The sequence below is a fragment of the Pseudophryne corroboree genome, chromosome 5 (genome assembly GCF_028390025.1).
Source record: "Pseudophryne corroboree isolate aPseCor3 chromosome 5, aPseCor3.hap2, whole genome shotgun sequence".
Lineage (NCBI taxonomy): Eukaryota > Metazoa > Chordata > Amphibia > Anura > Myobatrachidae > Pseudophryne > Pseudophryne corroboree.
Genome location: NC_086448.1, coordinates 511,634,317 through 511,651,445, shown reverse-complemented (window position 1 = coordinate 511,651,445; position 17,129 = coordinate 511,634,317). Strand labels below are relative to the sequence as shown.

The window sequence follows — 17,129 nt, the reverse complement described above, 5'->3', positions numbered from 1 at the left end:
TTTGGTGAGTATAATTTTATTTTCAGGTACCCCATGGATTCTACGTGGAGAAGGGGGCCGAGTCGGCGTGTGAACATAGGTAAGTATGTGTGTGTCGGCGTTCATGTATGTAATAAAGTTTTACTTTCACGGTGTGCGTGTACTGTTTTTATTTGGGTATTTTTTTTGCAGTAGAACTACAGGTACCAGCGGGCCCGTTTCCCCCCCGCATGCTGGTACTTGTGGTTCTCCAAGTACCAGCTTGCGGGGAAGGCTTGCTGTGACTTGTAGTTCTGCTACAAAAAACAATATTCTTTATTTTTGTCACATGGCTATCAGCCTCCCATCCGCAGCCCTTGGATGGGGGGGACAGCCTCGGACTTCACCCCTGGCCCTTGGGTGGCTGGAGGGGGGGGACCCCTTGATTTAAGGGGTCCCCACTCCTCCAGGGTACCCCGGCCAGGGGTGACTAGTTAGTGATTTAATGCCAGGGCCGCAGGGACCGATGCATGAGCCCGAACCCTTTGCCACTGGTCCAGCATGTAGAAGACAAGTATTCTACAAAGCTGCAGTTCTTAATCACATGGAAAAGGTGTTCCAGTAATTATATGGTGACCACAAAGAAATAAATCCCAGAGTGATTTTTGAAAGCAGATAAAACGGTTTATAGGGTGTCAGAAACTCAACAAAAGTCCAAAGTCACAGAATATATTTAATAAGAATAGAATACTTTTAAACAAAAAGTTCCCCAGATCACAGGGATAGTGCAAATTAACCAGGAGTACCACAGTAGGAGCAATAATAATCTTTAGCATCATCCGGAATAATCAAATTAAACAACATACAATGGTACAATCAGGTGTTAACTGGAAAAAGGACCTACCTATTGTCTGAAACGCATTGGTGCTGATGCTGCTTACTGTGGATGTGCAATATGGACTTCTAGAAACCATCGGGTTGTGTGGCTGCAACATTTGCATACTATTGCACAGTGTCTGTGTACACATCTGCAGCTGCGGTGACATTCGCGCACATCTCTCAGTAAGGCCCTCTGTGCGCAAAACATTTTGAAAGCTTCACATCTTGGCAAAGTATTGACAACAGATAATTCACCAAGGCTAGTGACTGGCACGCACATTATAATGTAAAATGCTTTCACTAGCATAGGAAACACAATCACTATATTATTATAATGATGACACCTGACAGCAAGCATAGCCAGTTGTATGTAGCAAGGGAAACTATGTTCCTTTTACATTATTTACAGTATAAGTTATAATACCATACATTTGTTCATTAGAATGGATCTCACATTAACCCATAATTTATCCAAAGCATCACCCCTGTATTCTCCGGGATGTAGTAAGCATATCTGATTTGTTCTCAACTCCACAGCTCGACTTATCTTCCTCACCCGCCGCTCCACATCTGCCACTCCCCCTCCAACAAAACTTGCACTAGCTCACATTCCCCTACGGAATCCTCTTCAAACTCCTCACCCTCACGTACAAGGCCCTCTCTAACTTCACTGCTCCCTACATCTCCAACCTCACCTCCCTACATACTACCTCCCACCCACTCTGGTCGGCTAATGACCGTCGCCTCTCCTCTACCTTGGCCACTGCATCCCATGCGCGAATCCAAGGTTTTACCCGTGCTGCCCCCTTCATTGGAATGAGCTCTTTCGCTCTATTCGACTCTCTCCGACTCTCTCCGACCTTGCAAAGCTTCAAACAGGCACTGAAAACCCACAGTGTAACCTGACATGGTTCCAATGCTAAAAGTAATAGACAAATATATAGGCGCCGATGGTGTTCCCAGAGCACTATCTTTAAATGATCTCTTTTATCCTTATCTCTCTGACTGCTGTAGCTTCAAAAGGAGATAACTGGAAAGTCCAATGTTTAGATTAAAACATACACAGACAAATGAAGCACTGCTGTTTTAAAAGAGAATAATTGAAACATTTTTATATTTATTTATTTATACATACAGCGAAACACAAGGCCGGTATTTGAGGAAATCACAAATTTACATACAATTACATGAACAATAAAATGTAAAACTACAGATCCAAAGATAAATAGTCTCAGAGAATAATATATCTCTCACATTTAGGGGGTCATTCCGAGTTGATTGCTCGCTAGCAGTTTTTAGCAGCCGTGCAAACGCATTGTCGCCGCCCACTGGGGAGTGTATTTTCGCTTTGCAGAAGTGCGAACGCTTGTGCAGCAGAGCGCCTGCAAAATCTTTTTGTGCAAAACAAGACCAGCCCTATAGTTACTCTTCGTGTGTGTTGATTCTAATGATGGAGGGACGGCTTTTGACGTCACACACCCGCCCAGCGAACGCCCAGCCACGCCTGCGTTTTTTCTGCCATGCCTGCGTTTTTCCAAATGAAACGCCCACTTCATGCCAGTCTTCCTGCGTTCAGTCATGCGACAGGAATGTTCATTAGACTCTGTGCAAACCCACGATGCGCATTGTACCTGTACGACGCGCCTGCGCATTGCGGTGCATACGCATGCGCAGGAATGCCGATTTTTAGCCTGATCACTGCGCTGCGAACAACGGCAGCTAGCGACCAACTCGGAATGACCCCCTTAGTCCCTATCACAGAGAACTATACATCTCTACTTTTTAATTCTTAAATTTTTTTATTGGTTATTAGGGATATATGGGTCCTCTTTATTCAATTTTTCGTTATTTATTTATTATACCTGTAGATAACCATAATCTTCAATTATTCTTCAATGACTATTTCACCCTGTATCCCGGGTAACCACAGATAATATTAAAACTTCACAGCACAAAACACTAATAATATTTTCTAGAACTTATAAAAAAGCTTATACAGCTATTCCACAGCACATTTATTTGTACTCCAGTAGGACTTGTTCCTTGTATAGGACTTATATATCTTGTTGACATAAGTGCTGATTCAGAAATGGATGCAACCTGTACGCAGCAGCTGTGTCTGCGCACTGCCCGTAGTGCATGTGCACGACTTTCTCCTTAGGCCACAAGATGATTGACAGCAGTGGTCGTTCAGGGGACAGCAACGTGACATTTTGCGGGCGGAGTAAAATAATGGCGGGGGACTGCCAGACAAGGGGTCAGCCTTAATTCGATGTGTCTGCAATTACATTGCCCTGTGCTGGGAGGCCCCCATAATGTAAGGAGAGGGATGCAGATCTGGCTGCGATTTGTGTCCATCTCTGAATAACCCCCATAGTAAACATTGACAACATACATCACTGGTCTCCGTATTCTATCATTTAATAAATAACATGCACATGGTTGTACAGTAATGTGCCACGTAACAGTGGTAAATTGTAGTGGTTTCATGCACAATTGATATTTCTCATAATTAGAATGCTGTTTTCTACTGTGGGTTCTTATATTTCTTTATTTTTATTCTTTTTCAGTATTCAAGATCAGAAGTTGTCCTCACATTCTTTGAGAGATCCCCACTGGACCAGGTGTTAAAAAATGATAATGTTCACAAGATTCAACCAAGCTTTCAAAGCCCTATAAAGATATCTGGTAAGGGATAATCCAGCCGCGTATAATACTAGGGCCCAAATATTATAGCCTGAGGGCACAGACACAATTTGGGCAAGATAGCAACTAGCCACTAGATTTAAAGTAGCAATAAGTTTAATGCCGGCGCCTTCAAATCTTAGTCTTTTATGTCTGGGCCAATATGTCTGTTCATTGATACTGCTTTTAAGAATATTGGCATTTTACAATATACTGTATTACTGTCATATCTGCTTCAGCATATGGTAGAGCTGCTACTAAAGGCCAGTTAGTATACTCACCCCAACCTTTTTAGTGAATTAGAATACTGTGACTAACTAGTATCCTGTAAGAGGAAAACTATGTCCTTAAAGCCTATGAAAGGTTATAAAGCAGAACCGGGAGCACCATGAGAAATGATGGGGTCAGTGACCGATAATAAGAGCAGATACCCCTCCCTTACCCAGGGATGGTATTAGGATCCCAGCACTTGGGATGCTGGCAGTCAGAATACTGGCAGCGGCATCCTGCCGCTCAGGATCCCGACACCTGCTTGGTAAATTTACTAGCCCTGATCCCTAACCTTCCTAACCCTAACCCTCCCCCTCTGCAGCCTAACCCTAACCCTCCCCCTCTGCAGCCTAACCCTAACCCTCGCCCCCTGCAGCCTAACCCTAACCCTCCCCCTCTGCAGCCTAACCCTAACCCTCCCCCTCTGCAGCCTAACCCTAACCCTCCCCCTCTGCAGCCTAACCCTAACCCTCGCCGGTTGTGCCCAACCCTAACTCTCCCTACGTGCAACTTAAACCTAATCCCCCTCCGCCACAGCCTAACTCTAACCCTCCCCCTGCAGCCTTTGGACTTCAGCTGCATAATTTGCATCTTCACGGCCCAGCTTTTGGTGTGCAATGTCACGACATCTGAAGAAAGTACAGGAGGACCCAGAGGAGGGGTAGGCTACCTACTCTTCCGGAGATGGTCACTCAGAGATGGCCAGTCTAATGTGTGTGTTATGGGAGTGCCGTGAGCATGTCAGTGAAAGCTGCTGCGTATACAGATGCTCACTGCTCAGACAAGAGACCATACTCGGATGGAGAAACTGCACCTAAAATAGAGCCGGTGCAAATTTCCATTAAGACACACCAATTAGTATTTCAATGTCTATGGGTGTTGACAGTGGGCGTCTCACCCCTTGCACATTCAGGAGCTCGGATGTACATCAGGGAGGGGCCTTTGCATAAAGTCGCAGCCACCCGTAGACCAGAAACGAGCGCATCTTTATCCAACACACAATCAGCCCATGTTCTATACAGCTGAATGCTAACAGCTCTTCTTAGATTATCAGCAATTTCAGGCTCAGAAAGGCTCCTTGTGGTCATATTGTTTTGAAATCCTTCTTGCAGTAAAGGAACATTAACCTTATTGTCGTTTGTGTTTTACTGATGGAAATATTGGGAGATGCATGTATATAAATGTTTCTGCTGCAGGGCTTTCCACTGCGTCTATAGACATTACTGACTATGCTGTGAGTGATTACCATGCCTTACAGCAAACTTTCCTCTACTTATCATTCCACAAAATATTCATCTGTGATTATCCTTACACTATCAAATAGCTTGGGGACATAATCTAGCATCAGGGGTCTGTTATGACAGGATACATAAACATGTTAAAAAGAGAGAGAGAGAGAGAGAGAGCAGCCAAGGTGAAATGTTTAGGTTAGAATACATGTAATGGGCCTAACAATAGGTAGTCTGGTGTGGCTAGTGAAAAGATTCGTCTTTACAATCCTTTATTTTATAACCGCCTAAAACTTTTATTCTATTCATACTTGCCAACCTTTTACCCAGGCACCCGGGAGATGCAGGAAGGGGAGGTTCAGGTGGGTGGTGTAATGCGCAGCAGGGAGTGGGGTAATGATGATGCAATTCACAGCTAGCCTTGTCATGGGGGAGGAAATGTATGAAGAGGCGCTATATGCCTCAGTGGTATCTGCGCATGTTATGTGTCATACATACTGCTTCCTTATATGTGTAATGACCACAGTGTGTGACAAATTATTATTCTCAGCGCAGCTGTCTACAAGATAGCGTACCCATGTGCCGGCAATGTATGAACAGTTAGTGGCACTGACCATTCCGATAGCTACATCTATCGATCTTCGCAAGCTGCAGCTGTCGTTGCCCAAATACAGCATTGTCCCTGGCTGCAGCAGCTGCTGGGCTCTGTGCTGTGCATGGGAGAGCTGGCTGAGAGGCATGATAAAGCGCATCAGCACTAGGCTGATACACTGTGGGGTCTGGAAGGGAATGTCGGAGAGGGGAGTTTACCTTCCTCCACTCCAGCAGACAAGATGTTAATACATTTTGTCGGTACTGCTACCTGCTTCTCCTTGGTAAAGAGGCAAAGCAGGAAGAGCTATAGTGGCACGATCCGTGCCACTATAATACATCTTCCCCCAAGTCCCAAGATCGCCCACTTCTCTTCACTTCGCTGAGCTACTCTCTTGGGATTCCGAAATTTACCAGCTTGCACAGGTTTTTGGGAGAATAGGCAAGTATGATTTTACTAAGTGATTCATCGCGCCCTACGGGTGCTCTTCATACCGTCGTAAGGGGCTACGCCCCCTTAACCTTTGCACTCTCTTGTGGCGTGCAATATTTGTATTATATGGAGTATTACCTCCAATCATAATTGTGTGAGTGGTTAAATATTGCACGGACAAAGGGTGTGCGATGGTTAAGGGGTCGTAGCCCCTTGCAACGGCATGAACAGTGCACGCAGGGCCTAATGAATCACATAGTAGGTGCTGTGGTTGGGAGAGTGGCGGGCGGGGGGAGACGCAGATAGGGGAGAGGGTCCAGGGGCACCGCGGGTGGGGGAGGGGCGGTTGCGGTGGTGCCGTGGGTGGGGGAGGGGCTGGTGCGGTGGTGCCGTGGGTGGGGGAGGGGCTGGTGCGGTGTTGCCGCAGGTGGGAGAGGGGCGAGTGGGTGCATGTGTGCCGCAGGTGGGGGTCCGGAGCCACTGTGGGTGGGGGAGGAGCGGTTGTGGGGGTGCCGCGGGTGGGGGAGGGGCGGGTGTGGTGGTGCCACGGGTGGGGGAGGGGGGGGGGTCCGGAGCCACTGCGGGTGGTCGAGGGTGCCGCAGATGGGGGCCGGAGGTACTGTGAGTGGGGGAGGGGCGGGTAATGCTTCTCCTCCTGGAAGCAGCTAAGCTGCTGTCCTCCCTTTGGCAGTGGCTCTCCCAGAGACTCGCACAGCAGCCAAGCAGACAATCACTATTGTTAGCGCCGGTGTCCAAACGCGCCGCATTATAGGGAACAAGATGCACTCAATAAACTACAGCTCCAAGCAGCCCTTAGCACTGGAATGCTGCGGCGCTAAGGGCTGCTGGGAGCTGTAGTTTATTGAGTGCGTCTACTTCCCTGTAATGCGGTGCGTTGGGACACTGTCGCTAACAATAGTGACTGGCTGGCAAAACTGACTGACTCGCTGAATCAGTGTAAAAGGTGAGAGTGCTATGCTGTGTCAGTGACACTGCACACCCACTGCACTGCACAGCACTGTCACCTTTTACATTGATTCAGCGTCCAGACATTACCCTCTGCGATATCACCCACTCTATTCGTTACATTAGCCATCTCGGGGCTTCCAGGCCGGCAGCCCAGGTGCTGTGTTGTGGAGTCAGGGCCTCTGGGGATCTGGGCATGGCGTGGTGGGGAGGCACTTCTGTGACATCACACGCAGAGGAGGCTCCGGGGCTCAGAGAGTATGCGGTGCAGGGAGGGCTATGAAAGCCTTCTGCTGCGCTGCATTCATACACATCTATGCCAGTGGCCGCAGCAGCTTTTGTTTTACCTGTGCCGTGGCTAGGGAGCGGGGATTGTTGATGCCGAAGGCGGCAGGCAGCCTGGCAGTAGGACATAGGACGCTGCAGTAAAAGGATTTTTCTTTTCCTCTATAGCGCAGAGACTTGTTGCAGATGCTGTGGCATACCCTCCAACTGTACCTTTTTGTCAGGTACAGTACCTTTTTTATGGTCTGTACCGATTTTTGGCTCTCCAAACTTCCATTGATAGTATAGGAAAAGGGGCGTGGCCACGCCACTTTACCCGTGACCACGCCCCCTTTTAGAATTTGTACCGATTTTGATGTGTAAATTGTTGGAGGGTATGTTGCTGCAGATGCAGTGGGGTTATTTTGGGGTGTGGACCTGGAGCTGCAGCTCCATCAGCCCCATTGTTAATCCTGCCCTGGGAACACACAGCAGCCAAAGGGTAGAGCCTTCCATTGGATGTAACCTGTGTGGGAGGGCATTTCTCGCCCAATCAGCTGTGGGCTGGGTCTGATAGACCTGCTGCTAACCCAATGAGAGCTCCTAGCCACGCCCAGCATTATACACACAGGCACAGAGTCACAGATCTGGCCTAGTATATGGGAGATTTGAGACTGTTAATAGTAACTATTACATTTAAAACAACGTGACTTTTAGGTGTATTTCATGAAGACAATTTCAGTTACCTGTATGTGTTTTGTAAGTCAAAGAAAGTGACTATAGATGTTGTTTTAAAACATACAGTACTGTGTCTACACATAGGTGACAGGTGTATCTCCAACACCAACAGAGATTTCCCAGCACCAACTTCTACTCAATTTTATATTGTTTAGTCTCCAAATCCCTCAATAATACCTTGTTCCAATGTTGTGATATTGTGGGTGTACTACTTTATAGGCCTCAAGCATAGACAATTAATTACACCAAGAAGGAAAAAAGTAAAGTCTGTTATGTGATGTGCACTAGGGGTGTCCTAATTATTCAGTTAAAATTAATTTTATTATACACATTCACCTTCTTCCTTCCTGGTGTAATTAACAGGTTTATTTCCATTAGCTTTATCTACATATATAATAAAAATACTTCTATGGTCTCTTATTAATGACAAGCAGTTACCGGTTTTCCATCGTACTCTGCAGTTGGAAAATATACTCAGCCATTGTGCCAGGGTCAGGGCCGCCATCAGGGGGGTGCTGTAGGTACAGCTGTCCTGGACCCGTTCTCTGTGACAGAGAGGGGAGGGCCCGGGATGCTCATGCAGCCGCCTGTCCGTCCGCCACATTTCCGCTGTCATCCCCGCTGTTCTACCACTGTCCTCTGACCCTCCAGCAGCTCTGTATTGAAGATATCCCTCCCAAAATGGCCACCGCCACAGAGGAGACAGTTTTTCAAGATACTAGAGGAGCCCTCTAGTATCTTGAATAACTGTCTCCTCTGAGGCGGTGGCCATTTTGGGAGGGGCGTTTTCAATACAGAGCTGCAGGAGGATGGAAGACAGCTGCAGAACAGCGGGGATGGAGGCGGATAGATGGCGGCATGAGCATCCTGGGCCCTCCCGACAGCTGCAGCAACGGGGGAAAGAAGGATGGAATCCCCTGACGATGAGCAGAACCCCTTCCCTGATAACTAACAGGTACTTGCATAATTATTGTGTGGCCATAATATGGTGTCAGGGGAATTACTGTGTGGGGCATAATATGGTGTCAGTGGGCATTACTGTGGGGACTTAATATGGCGCAAAGGCTATAAAATGGTGTTGCTCTGTGTCTGCATAGAAATGTTTTATTTTATTTAAATATTTATTTTTATTTAACTTTTTTTTCAAGGGCGGGGGGGGGGGGGGGGGGGTAGTGCTGCCTATTTTGGTAGTCCCGGCCCCACAATTTCTGTTGGCAGACCTGGGCAGAGTGCTTAGGCTATGCCAAATAAGGACAACTGCTTATACTTTTCAGATCTTTTTACTGTACTGTATGATACAAAGGTGCTCTCCATGTTTGCCAGATTCTTTGTGCAAATGTTATGGCTTGATCACTATCATCACTATGTAGCATTTCTTATTTGTGTAGGTTGGTCACTTTTAGGGCTTGGACACAATTTGCTTCTAAGGGGTCGATTCAATTCACTGACAGTTGAATAGGTAGAAAATGTGCCCCTCCCCATGCAAGAAAAAGCAGTAGATGTGCAAAAACACAGTACACAATTTGTACACATTACAGTAAGTGGCTGGAAAGTGTAGCTAATCAGTACCCAAATCACTGGAGCACATTAAATCCAAATCAAACAAGATGCAACTATAAGGGGCATATTCATCATCCTTAGAAAGTCATAATTTCTATACTCCTTATGGGATGTACAAGTTGTGACATTCATCAAACTCCAAAAAAGCTTTTTTTTCGGAATCCCTTCACAAGCTGCCATTTACATGGCAGCTTGTGCAGCAGAAGGGGGGTTGAGGGGGGCCGCAGCTGCAGTGTGATCTCTGTAGCCGGGCATTCCCTGGTAATAAGGGAAAGAAGCATTAAGTGGGGACTGCTACTATGTATTTCTAGCTACAGTTACAATTCTGCTTCTGTTTATTTTGTCTATCTCGCTCAATATGATTATGTATCCATGGTAGGTGAGGCTGACAGGTATCGCTGGACTGTGCCCGCTGATGTGACGGGGATAGAGCCAGCGAGATCATGACAGTTATGATTTTTTCTCTGATGTCCTAGTGGATGCTGGGAACTCCGTAAGGACCATGGGGAATAGCGGGCTCCGAAGGAGGCTGGGGACTCTAGAAAGATCTTAGACTACCTGGTGTGCACTGGCTCCTCCCACTATGACCCTCCTCCAAGCCTCAGTTAGATTTCGTGCCCGGCCGAGGTTGGATGCACACTAGGGGCTCTCCTGAGCTCTTAGAAAGAAATAGACTGGGGTTTTTTTATTTTCAGTGAGACCTGCTGGCAACAGGCTCACTGCAGCGAGGGACTAAGGGGAGAAGAAGCGAACTCGCCTGCTTGCAGCCAGATTGGGCTTCTTAGGCTACTGGACACCATTAGCTCCAGAGGGATCGACCGCAGGCCCAGTCCTTGGTGTTCGGTCCCGGAGCCGCGCCGCCGTCCCCCTTACAGAGCCAGAAGCAAGAAGATGGTCCGGAAAATCGGCGGCATGAAGACTCAGTCTTCACCAAGGTAGCGCACAGCACTGCAGCTGTGCGCCATTGCTCCTCTCACACACTTCACACTCCGGTCACTGAGGGTGCAGGGCGCTGGGGGGGGGGGGGGCGCCCTGAGGCAGCAATAAAAACACCTTGGCTGGCAAAAATACCTCAATATATAGCCCCAAGGGCTATATATGAGGTAAATACCCCTGCCAGATTCCATAAAAAAAGCGGGAGAATAGGCCGCGGAAAAAGGGCGGAGCTATCTCCCTCAAGCACACTGGCGCCATTTTCCCTCACAGCTCCGATGGAGGGAAGCCCCCTAGCTTTCCCCTGCAGTTTACAACACAGAAAAGGGTTAAAAAAGAGAGGGGGGGGGGGCATTTAATTTAGGCGCAGTATACATATATAAAAAAAGCAGCTATAGGGGACATAACTCAGTTAGTCCCTGCATTATATAGCGCTCTGGTGTGTGCTGGCATACTCTCACTCTGTCCCCCCAAAGGGCTTTTGTGGGTCCTGTCCTCGTTTAGAGCATTCCCTGTGTGTCTGCGGTGTGTCGGTACGGCTGTGTCGACATGTTGAATGAGGAGGCTTATATGGTGACGGAGCAGAGGCCGATATATGTGATGTAGCCCCCTGTGGGGCCGACACCAGAGTGGATGGATAGGTGAAAGGTATTAACCGACAGTGTCAACTCCTTACATAAAAGGGGGGATGACGTAACAGCTGTGGGACAGCCGGCTTCTCAGCCCGCGCCTGCCCAGGCGTCTCAAAGGCCATCAGGGGCTCAAAAACGCCCGCTCTCTCAGATGGCAGACACAGATGTCGACACGGAGTCTGACTCCAGTGTCGACAAGGTTGAGACATATACACAATCCACTAGGAACATCCGTGACTTGATCCCGGCAATAAAAAATGTGTTACACATTTCTGACATTAACCCAAGCACCTCTAAAAATGGGTTTTTAGGTTTGGGGAGAAAAAACAGGCAGTGTTTTGTTCCCCCATCAGATGAATAAATGAAGTGTGTGAAAAGCGTGGGTTCCCCCGTTTAGAAACTGGTAATTTCTAAAAAGTTACTGATGGCGTACCCTTTCCCGCCAGGAGGATAAGTTACGCTGGGAGATATACCCTAGGGTGGATAAGGCGCTCACACGGTTGTCAAAAAAGGTGGCACTGCCGTTTTAGGAACGGCCACTTTGAAGGTACCTGTTGATAAAAGACAGGAGGATATCCTGAAGTCTGTATTTACACACTCAGGTACTAGACGGAGACCTGCAGATCGTGCTGCTGCAGCGTTGTCGGTGACCCTGTCAAACATGAGAACATATTAAAGACGTCGTCTTATATATGAGGGATGCACAGAGGGATATTTTGCCGGCTGGCTTCCAAAATGAGTGTAATGTCCATTCTGTCAGGAGGGTATTAGAGACCTGTCACGGGACAGGTGATGCTGACTTTAAAAAGAATCTGCCTTATAAGGGTGAGGAATTATTTGGGGATGGTCTCTGGGACCTCGTATCCACAGCCACAGCTGGGAAGAAATATTTTTACCTCAGGTTTCCTCACAGACTAAGAAAGCACTGTATCAGGTACAGTCCTTTCGGCTTCAGAAAAGCAAGCGGGTCAAAGGTGTTTCCCTTCTGTACAGAGACAAGGGAAGAGGGAAAAAGCTGCACCAGTCAGCCTGCTCCCAGATTAAAAATTCTTCTCTCGCTTCCTCTGAGCCCACAGCATGACGCGGGGGCTCCACAGGTGTAGCCAGGTACGATGGGGGGCCGTCTAAAAAAAAAAAAATTTTCAGCGATAAGTGGGCTCGCTCACAGGTGGATCCCTGTTTCTTTCAAGAAGTATGTCAGGGATACAAGCTGGAATTCGAGATATCTCCCCCCAGCCGTTTCCTAGATTATGGCTTGCCGACAACTCCCTCAGGCAGGGAGGCTGTACTAAAGGCAATTAATAAGCAGTATTCCCAACAGGTAATACTCAAGTGCCCCTACTTCAACAAGGACGGGGTTACTATTCTACACGGGTGGGGGTACCGAAACCGCATGGTTCGGTGTGACCCATTTATATTAAAATCCTTGAACACATACATAAAAATAAAAAATAAAAATTCAAGTTCAAGATGGAATCGCTCGGGGCAGTTATTGCAAGCCTGGACGAGGGGGATTACATGGTATCCCAGGACATCAAGGATGCTTACCTGCATGTCCCCATTTACCATCCTCGCCAGAAGTACCTCAGATTTGTGGTACAGGATTACCATTACCAAGTCCAGACAGGACTGTACAAGGCACCGAGGGTGTTTACCGGGGTAATGGCCGAAATGATGATACTCCTTCGAAAAAAGGGAGTTTTTAATTATCCCGTACTTGGACAATCTCCTTATAAGGGCGAGGTCCAAGGAGCAGTTGCTAGTCGGGGTAGCACTATTTTGGAAAGTGCTACAACAGCAGAGTTGGATTCTAAACAGTCCAAAGTCACAGCTGGTTCCTATGACACGTCTACTGTTCCTGGGGATGGTTCTGGACACAGACCAGAAATAAGTGTTTCTCCGGGAGGAGAAAGCCAAGGAGCTGTCATCTCTAGTCAGAGACCTCCTGAAGCCAAAACAGGTATCGGTGCATCATTGCACGCGAATCCTGGGATAAAGGGTAGCTTCCTACGAAGCACTCCCATTTGGCAGGTTCCATGCAAGAACTTTTCAGTGGGACCTGTTGGACAAGTGGTCCGGATCGCATCTTCAAATGCATCGGCTGATAACCCTGTCTCCAAGGACCAGGGTATCTCTAAAATGGTGGCTGCAGAGTGCCCATCTTAAGGAGGGCCGCAGGTTCGACATACTGGACTAGGTCCTAGTGACCATGGAGGCCAGCCTTTGAGGCTGGGGGCAGTCACACAGGGTAGAAAATTCCAAGGACTTTGGTCAAGTCAGGTGACTTCTCTACACAGGCAAGGCCTCTGCTTCAAAACCAGCCGGTACTGATCCAATCAGACAACATCACGGCGGTCGCCCATGTAAACCGACAGGGCGACACAAGAAGCAGGATGGCGATGGCAAAAGCCACAAGGATTCTCCGATGGACGGAAAATCATGTGTTAGCACTGTCAACAGTGTTCATTCCCGGAGTGGACAACTGGGAAGCTGATCTTCTCAGCAGACACGACCTCCACCCGGGAGAGTGGGGACTTTATCCAGAAGTCTTCCAAAGGATTGTACACCTTTGGGAAAGGCCACAGGTGGACATGATGGCGTCCCGCCTCAACAAAAAGCTATAAAAGATATTGCGCCAGGTTAAGGGACCCTCAGGCGATAGTTGTGGACGCTCTGGTAACACCGTGGGTGTACCAGTCGTTTTATGTGTTCCCTCCTCTGCCCCTCATACCAAAGGTATTGAGAATAATAATAAGAAGGCGAGGAGTAAGAACGATACTCGTGGTTCCGGATTGGCCAAGAAGAGCTTGGTACCCAGAACTTCAAAAAATTATATCAGAGGACCCATGGCCTCTGCCGCTCAGACAGGACCTGCGGCAGCAGGGGCCCTGTCTGTTCCAAAACTTACCGCGGCTGCGTTTGACGGCATGGCGGTTGAACGCCGGATCCTGAAGGAAAAGGGAATTCCGGAGGAAGTCATTCCTACGCTTATTAAAGCTAGGAAAGAGGTTACAGCAAATCATTATCACCGCATATGGCGGAAGTATGTTGCATGGTGTGAGGCCGAAAAGGCCCCAACAGAGGAATTTCAACTAGGTCGATTTCTGCATTTCCTGCAAGCAGGAGTGAATATGGGCCTAAAACTGGGCTCCATTAAGGTACAGATCTCGGCTCTGTCGATTTTCTTTCAAAAAGAACTAGCTTCAGTACCTGAAGTTCAGACTTTTGTAAAGGGAGTGCTGCATATTCAGCCCCCGTTTGTGCCCCCTGTGGCACCTTGGGATCTCAACGTGTTGTTGAGTTTCTTAAAATCACATTGGTTTGTACCACTAAAAACCGTGGATCTGAAATATCTCACGTGGAAGGTGGTCATGTTATTGGCCTTGGCTTCGGCCAGGCGAGTATCAAAATTGGCGGCTTTGTCCTGTAAAAGCCCTTATCTGATTTTCCATATGGATAGGGCAGAATTGAGGACTCGTCCCCAGTTTCTCCCTAAGGTGGTGTCAGCGTTTCACCTGAACCAGCCTATTGTGGTGCCTGCGGCTACTAGGGACTTGGAGGACTCCAAGTTGTTAGACGTGGTCAGGGCCCTGAAAATATATGTTTCCAGGACGGCTGGAGTCAGAAAATCTGACTCGCTGTTTATCCTATATGCACCCAACAAGCTGGGTGCTCCTGCTTCTAAGCAGACTATTGCTCGTTGGATTTGTAGTACAATTCAGCTTGCACATTCTGTGGCAGGCCTGCCACAGCCAAAATCTGTCAATGCCCATTCCACGAGGAAGGTGGGCTCATCTTGGGCGGCTGCCCGAGGGGTCTCGGCTTTACAGCTTTGCCGAGCTGCTACTTGGTCAGGGGCAAACACGTTTGCGAAATTCTATAAATTTGATACCCTGGCTGAGGAGGACCTGGAGTTCTCTCATTCGGTGTTGCAGAGTCATCCGCACTCTCCCGCCCGTTTGGGAGCTTTGGTATAATCCCCATGGTCCTTACGGAGTTCCCAGCATCCACTAGGACGTCAGAGAAAATAAGAATTTACTCACCGGTCATTCTATTTCTCGTAGTCCGTAGTGGATGCTGGGCGCCCGTCCCAAGTGCGGTGTATCTGCAATACTTGTACGTAGTTATTGTTAACTAAATCGGGTTATTGTTGAGCCATCTGTTGAGAGGCTCGGTTGTTTCATACTGTTAACTGGGTTTCATATCACGAGTTATACGGTGTGATTGGTGTGGCTGGTATGAGTCTTACCCGGGATTCAAAATCCTTCCTTATTGTGTACGCTCGTCCGGGCACGGTGTCCTAACTGAGGCTTGGAGGAGGGTCATAGTGGGAGGAGCCAGTGCACACCAGGTAGTCTAAGATCTTTCTAGAGTGCCCAGCCTCCTTCGGAGCCCGCTATTCCCCATGGTCCTTACGGAGTTCCCAGCATCCACTACGGACTACGAGAAATAGAATTACCGGTGAGTAAATTCTTATTTTAAGTGGTTGGTCTAATCCCTTTGTTCGTTTATAAATTTTGCATATGCTTCTCTGATTTCTTAATAGATCCATTATACCCCGCCGAGTTAGCAAGTGATTACAATGCTTGTATTTTACTGTGTATATGTTTATTTTGTTGCTATGCAACTGAAGTCACGTTGTGGTGACATCACTAAACTGCGCTCCACTGTTTGATTGAGTGGCGGGAAGGTGACGCAGGGCATGTTTGGTTCACTGAGGGTATTTAAATGGTAAGTGTGTACTACTGTGTATTGTATTGTTCACTGATTCTTGATAAAAGTGCGGTGGAACTGAAACGTTGATGCAAACCAGGATGTGTTGGTGATTCTTTCCTTCACTTGGAAGTCCAGAGTGCCGCCGTTTATTGCATCTACATGTGGCTGTGAGCTATGCGGCCTAAGTGCGGAGGGCACCTGGCAAGTAATCAGTGGGACACAGTCTGAGTGCTGGATTTTTGTTTGTATATATATATATATATATATATATAAAATATCCACTCCATTGTTTGGGTGCTGCGCATCATCACTATCCGAAAAACTGTCTTCTCAAAAAGGCCAGTTTTTTCGGAAGTGATCATTTTCTGATGCGGGCATGATGAATCATGAAAACATTGTGAGAGAATACAATGAGAATTGAAAACTAAAAATTCATGATGAATATGCCTTTAAAACTTTTATTTAGCAAACCTTCCCCTTCCCAAACTAATTAGGAAACATGCTTTATTAAAAAAAAAAAGAGTATTGAGTACACTGTAATCCTGCTACTAGACAGGGCTGTCTTTTCATATGGGCTCAATAGACAGTTGCCAAAGGGCCACAGGAGTATAAGGGCCATAGGCTGATAGTTGAGGGTCCTCTTTTTCAGGGGTACCAGATTTTTGAAAATCGTCCCTGGGGAACCGGAGATATCCAACTTCAAAGCAGTGGTCCCCATCCGAGCCTGTTAAATGCTCTTCCGATCCAGATACAGTGCCTTTCTAAAGTATTAACCCTCCTTTGCATTTTTCATGTTTTGTTGCCTCATTTCATTCACAGAACATGCCTACAACTTTGAAGATTTTTTCATTTTATTATTATTATTATTGTGAAGCAAACAACAAATAGGACAAAATAGCAGAAAACATCAGCGTGTATAACTATTCACCCCCCTAAAGTCAGTACTTTGTAGAGCCACCTTTTGCGGCAATTACAGCTGCAAGTCGCTTTGGATAAGTCTCTATGAGCTTGCCACATCTTGCCACTGGGATTTCTGCCCATTCCTCAAGGCAAAACTGCTCCAACTCCTTCATGTTTGATGGTTTCCGCTTGTGAACAGCAATCTTCAAGTCTGGCCACAGATTCTCAATTGGATTGAGATCTGGGCTTTGACTAGGCCAGTCCAACACATTTAAATATTTCCTCTTAAACCACTCAAGTGTTGCTTTAGCAGTACGCTTTGGGTCATTGTCCTGCTGGAAGGTGAACCTCCGTCCCAGTCCCAAATCACAGGCA

The 17,129-nt window shown here is 47.3% G+C and overlaps 1 protein-coding gene across 1 annotated transcript in view; it reads left to right on the top strand.

The window, feature by feature from the left end:
- The window catches only part of PXDC1 (PX domain containing 1), a 119,822-nt gene that overhangs the window by 55,536 nt on the left and 47,157 nt on the right, over nucleotides 1-17,129 (top strand). Inside the window, exon 3 of the mRNA XM_063923070.1 lies at nucleotides 3,408-3,525. Coding sequence (XP_063779140.1) covers nucleotides 3,408-3,525 — 118 coding nt within the window. The remainder of the gene's footprint in view (nucleotides 1-3,407; nucleotides 3,526-17,129) is intronic.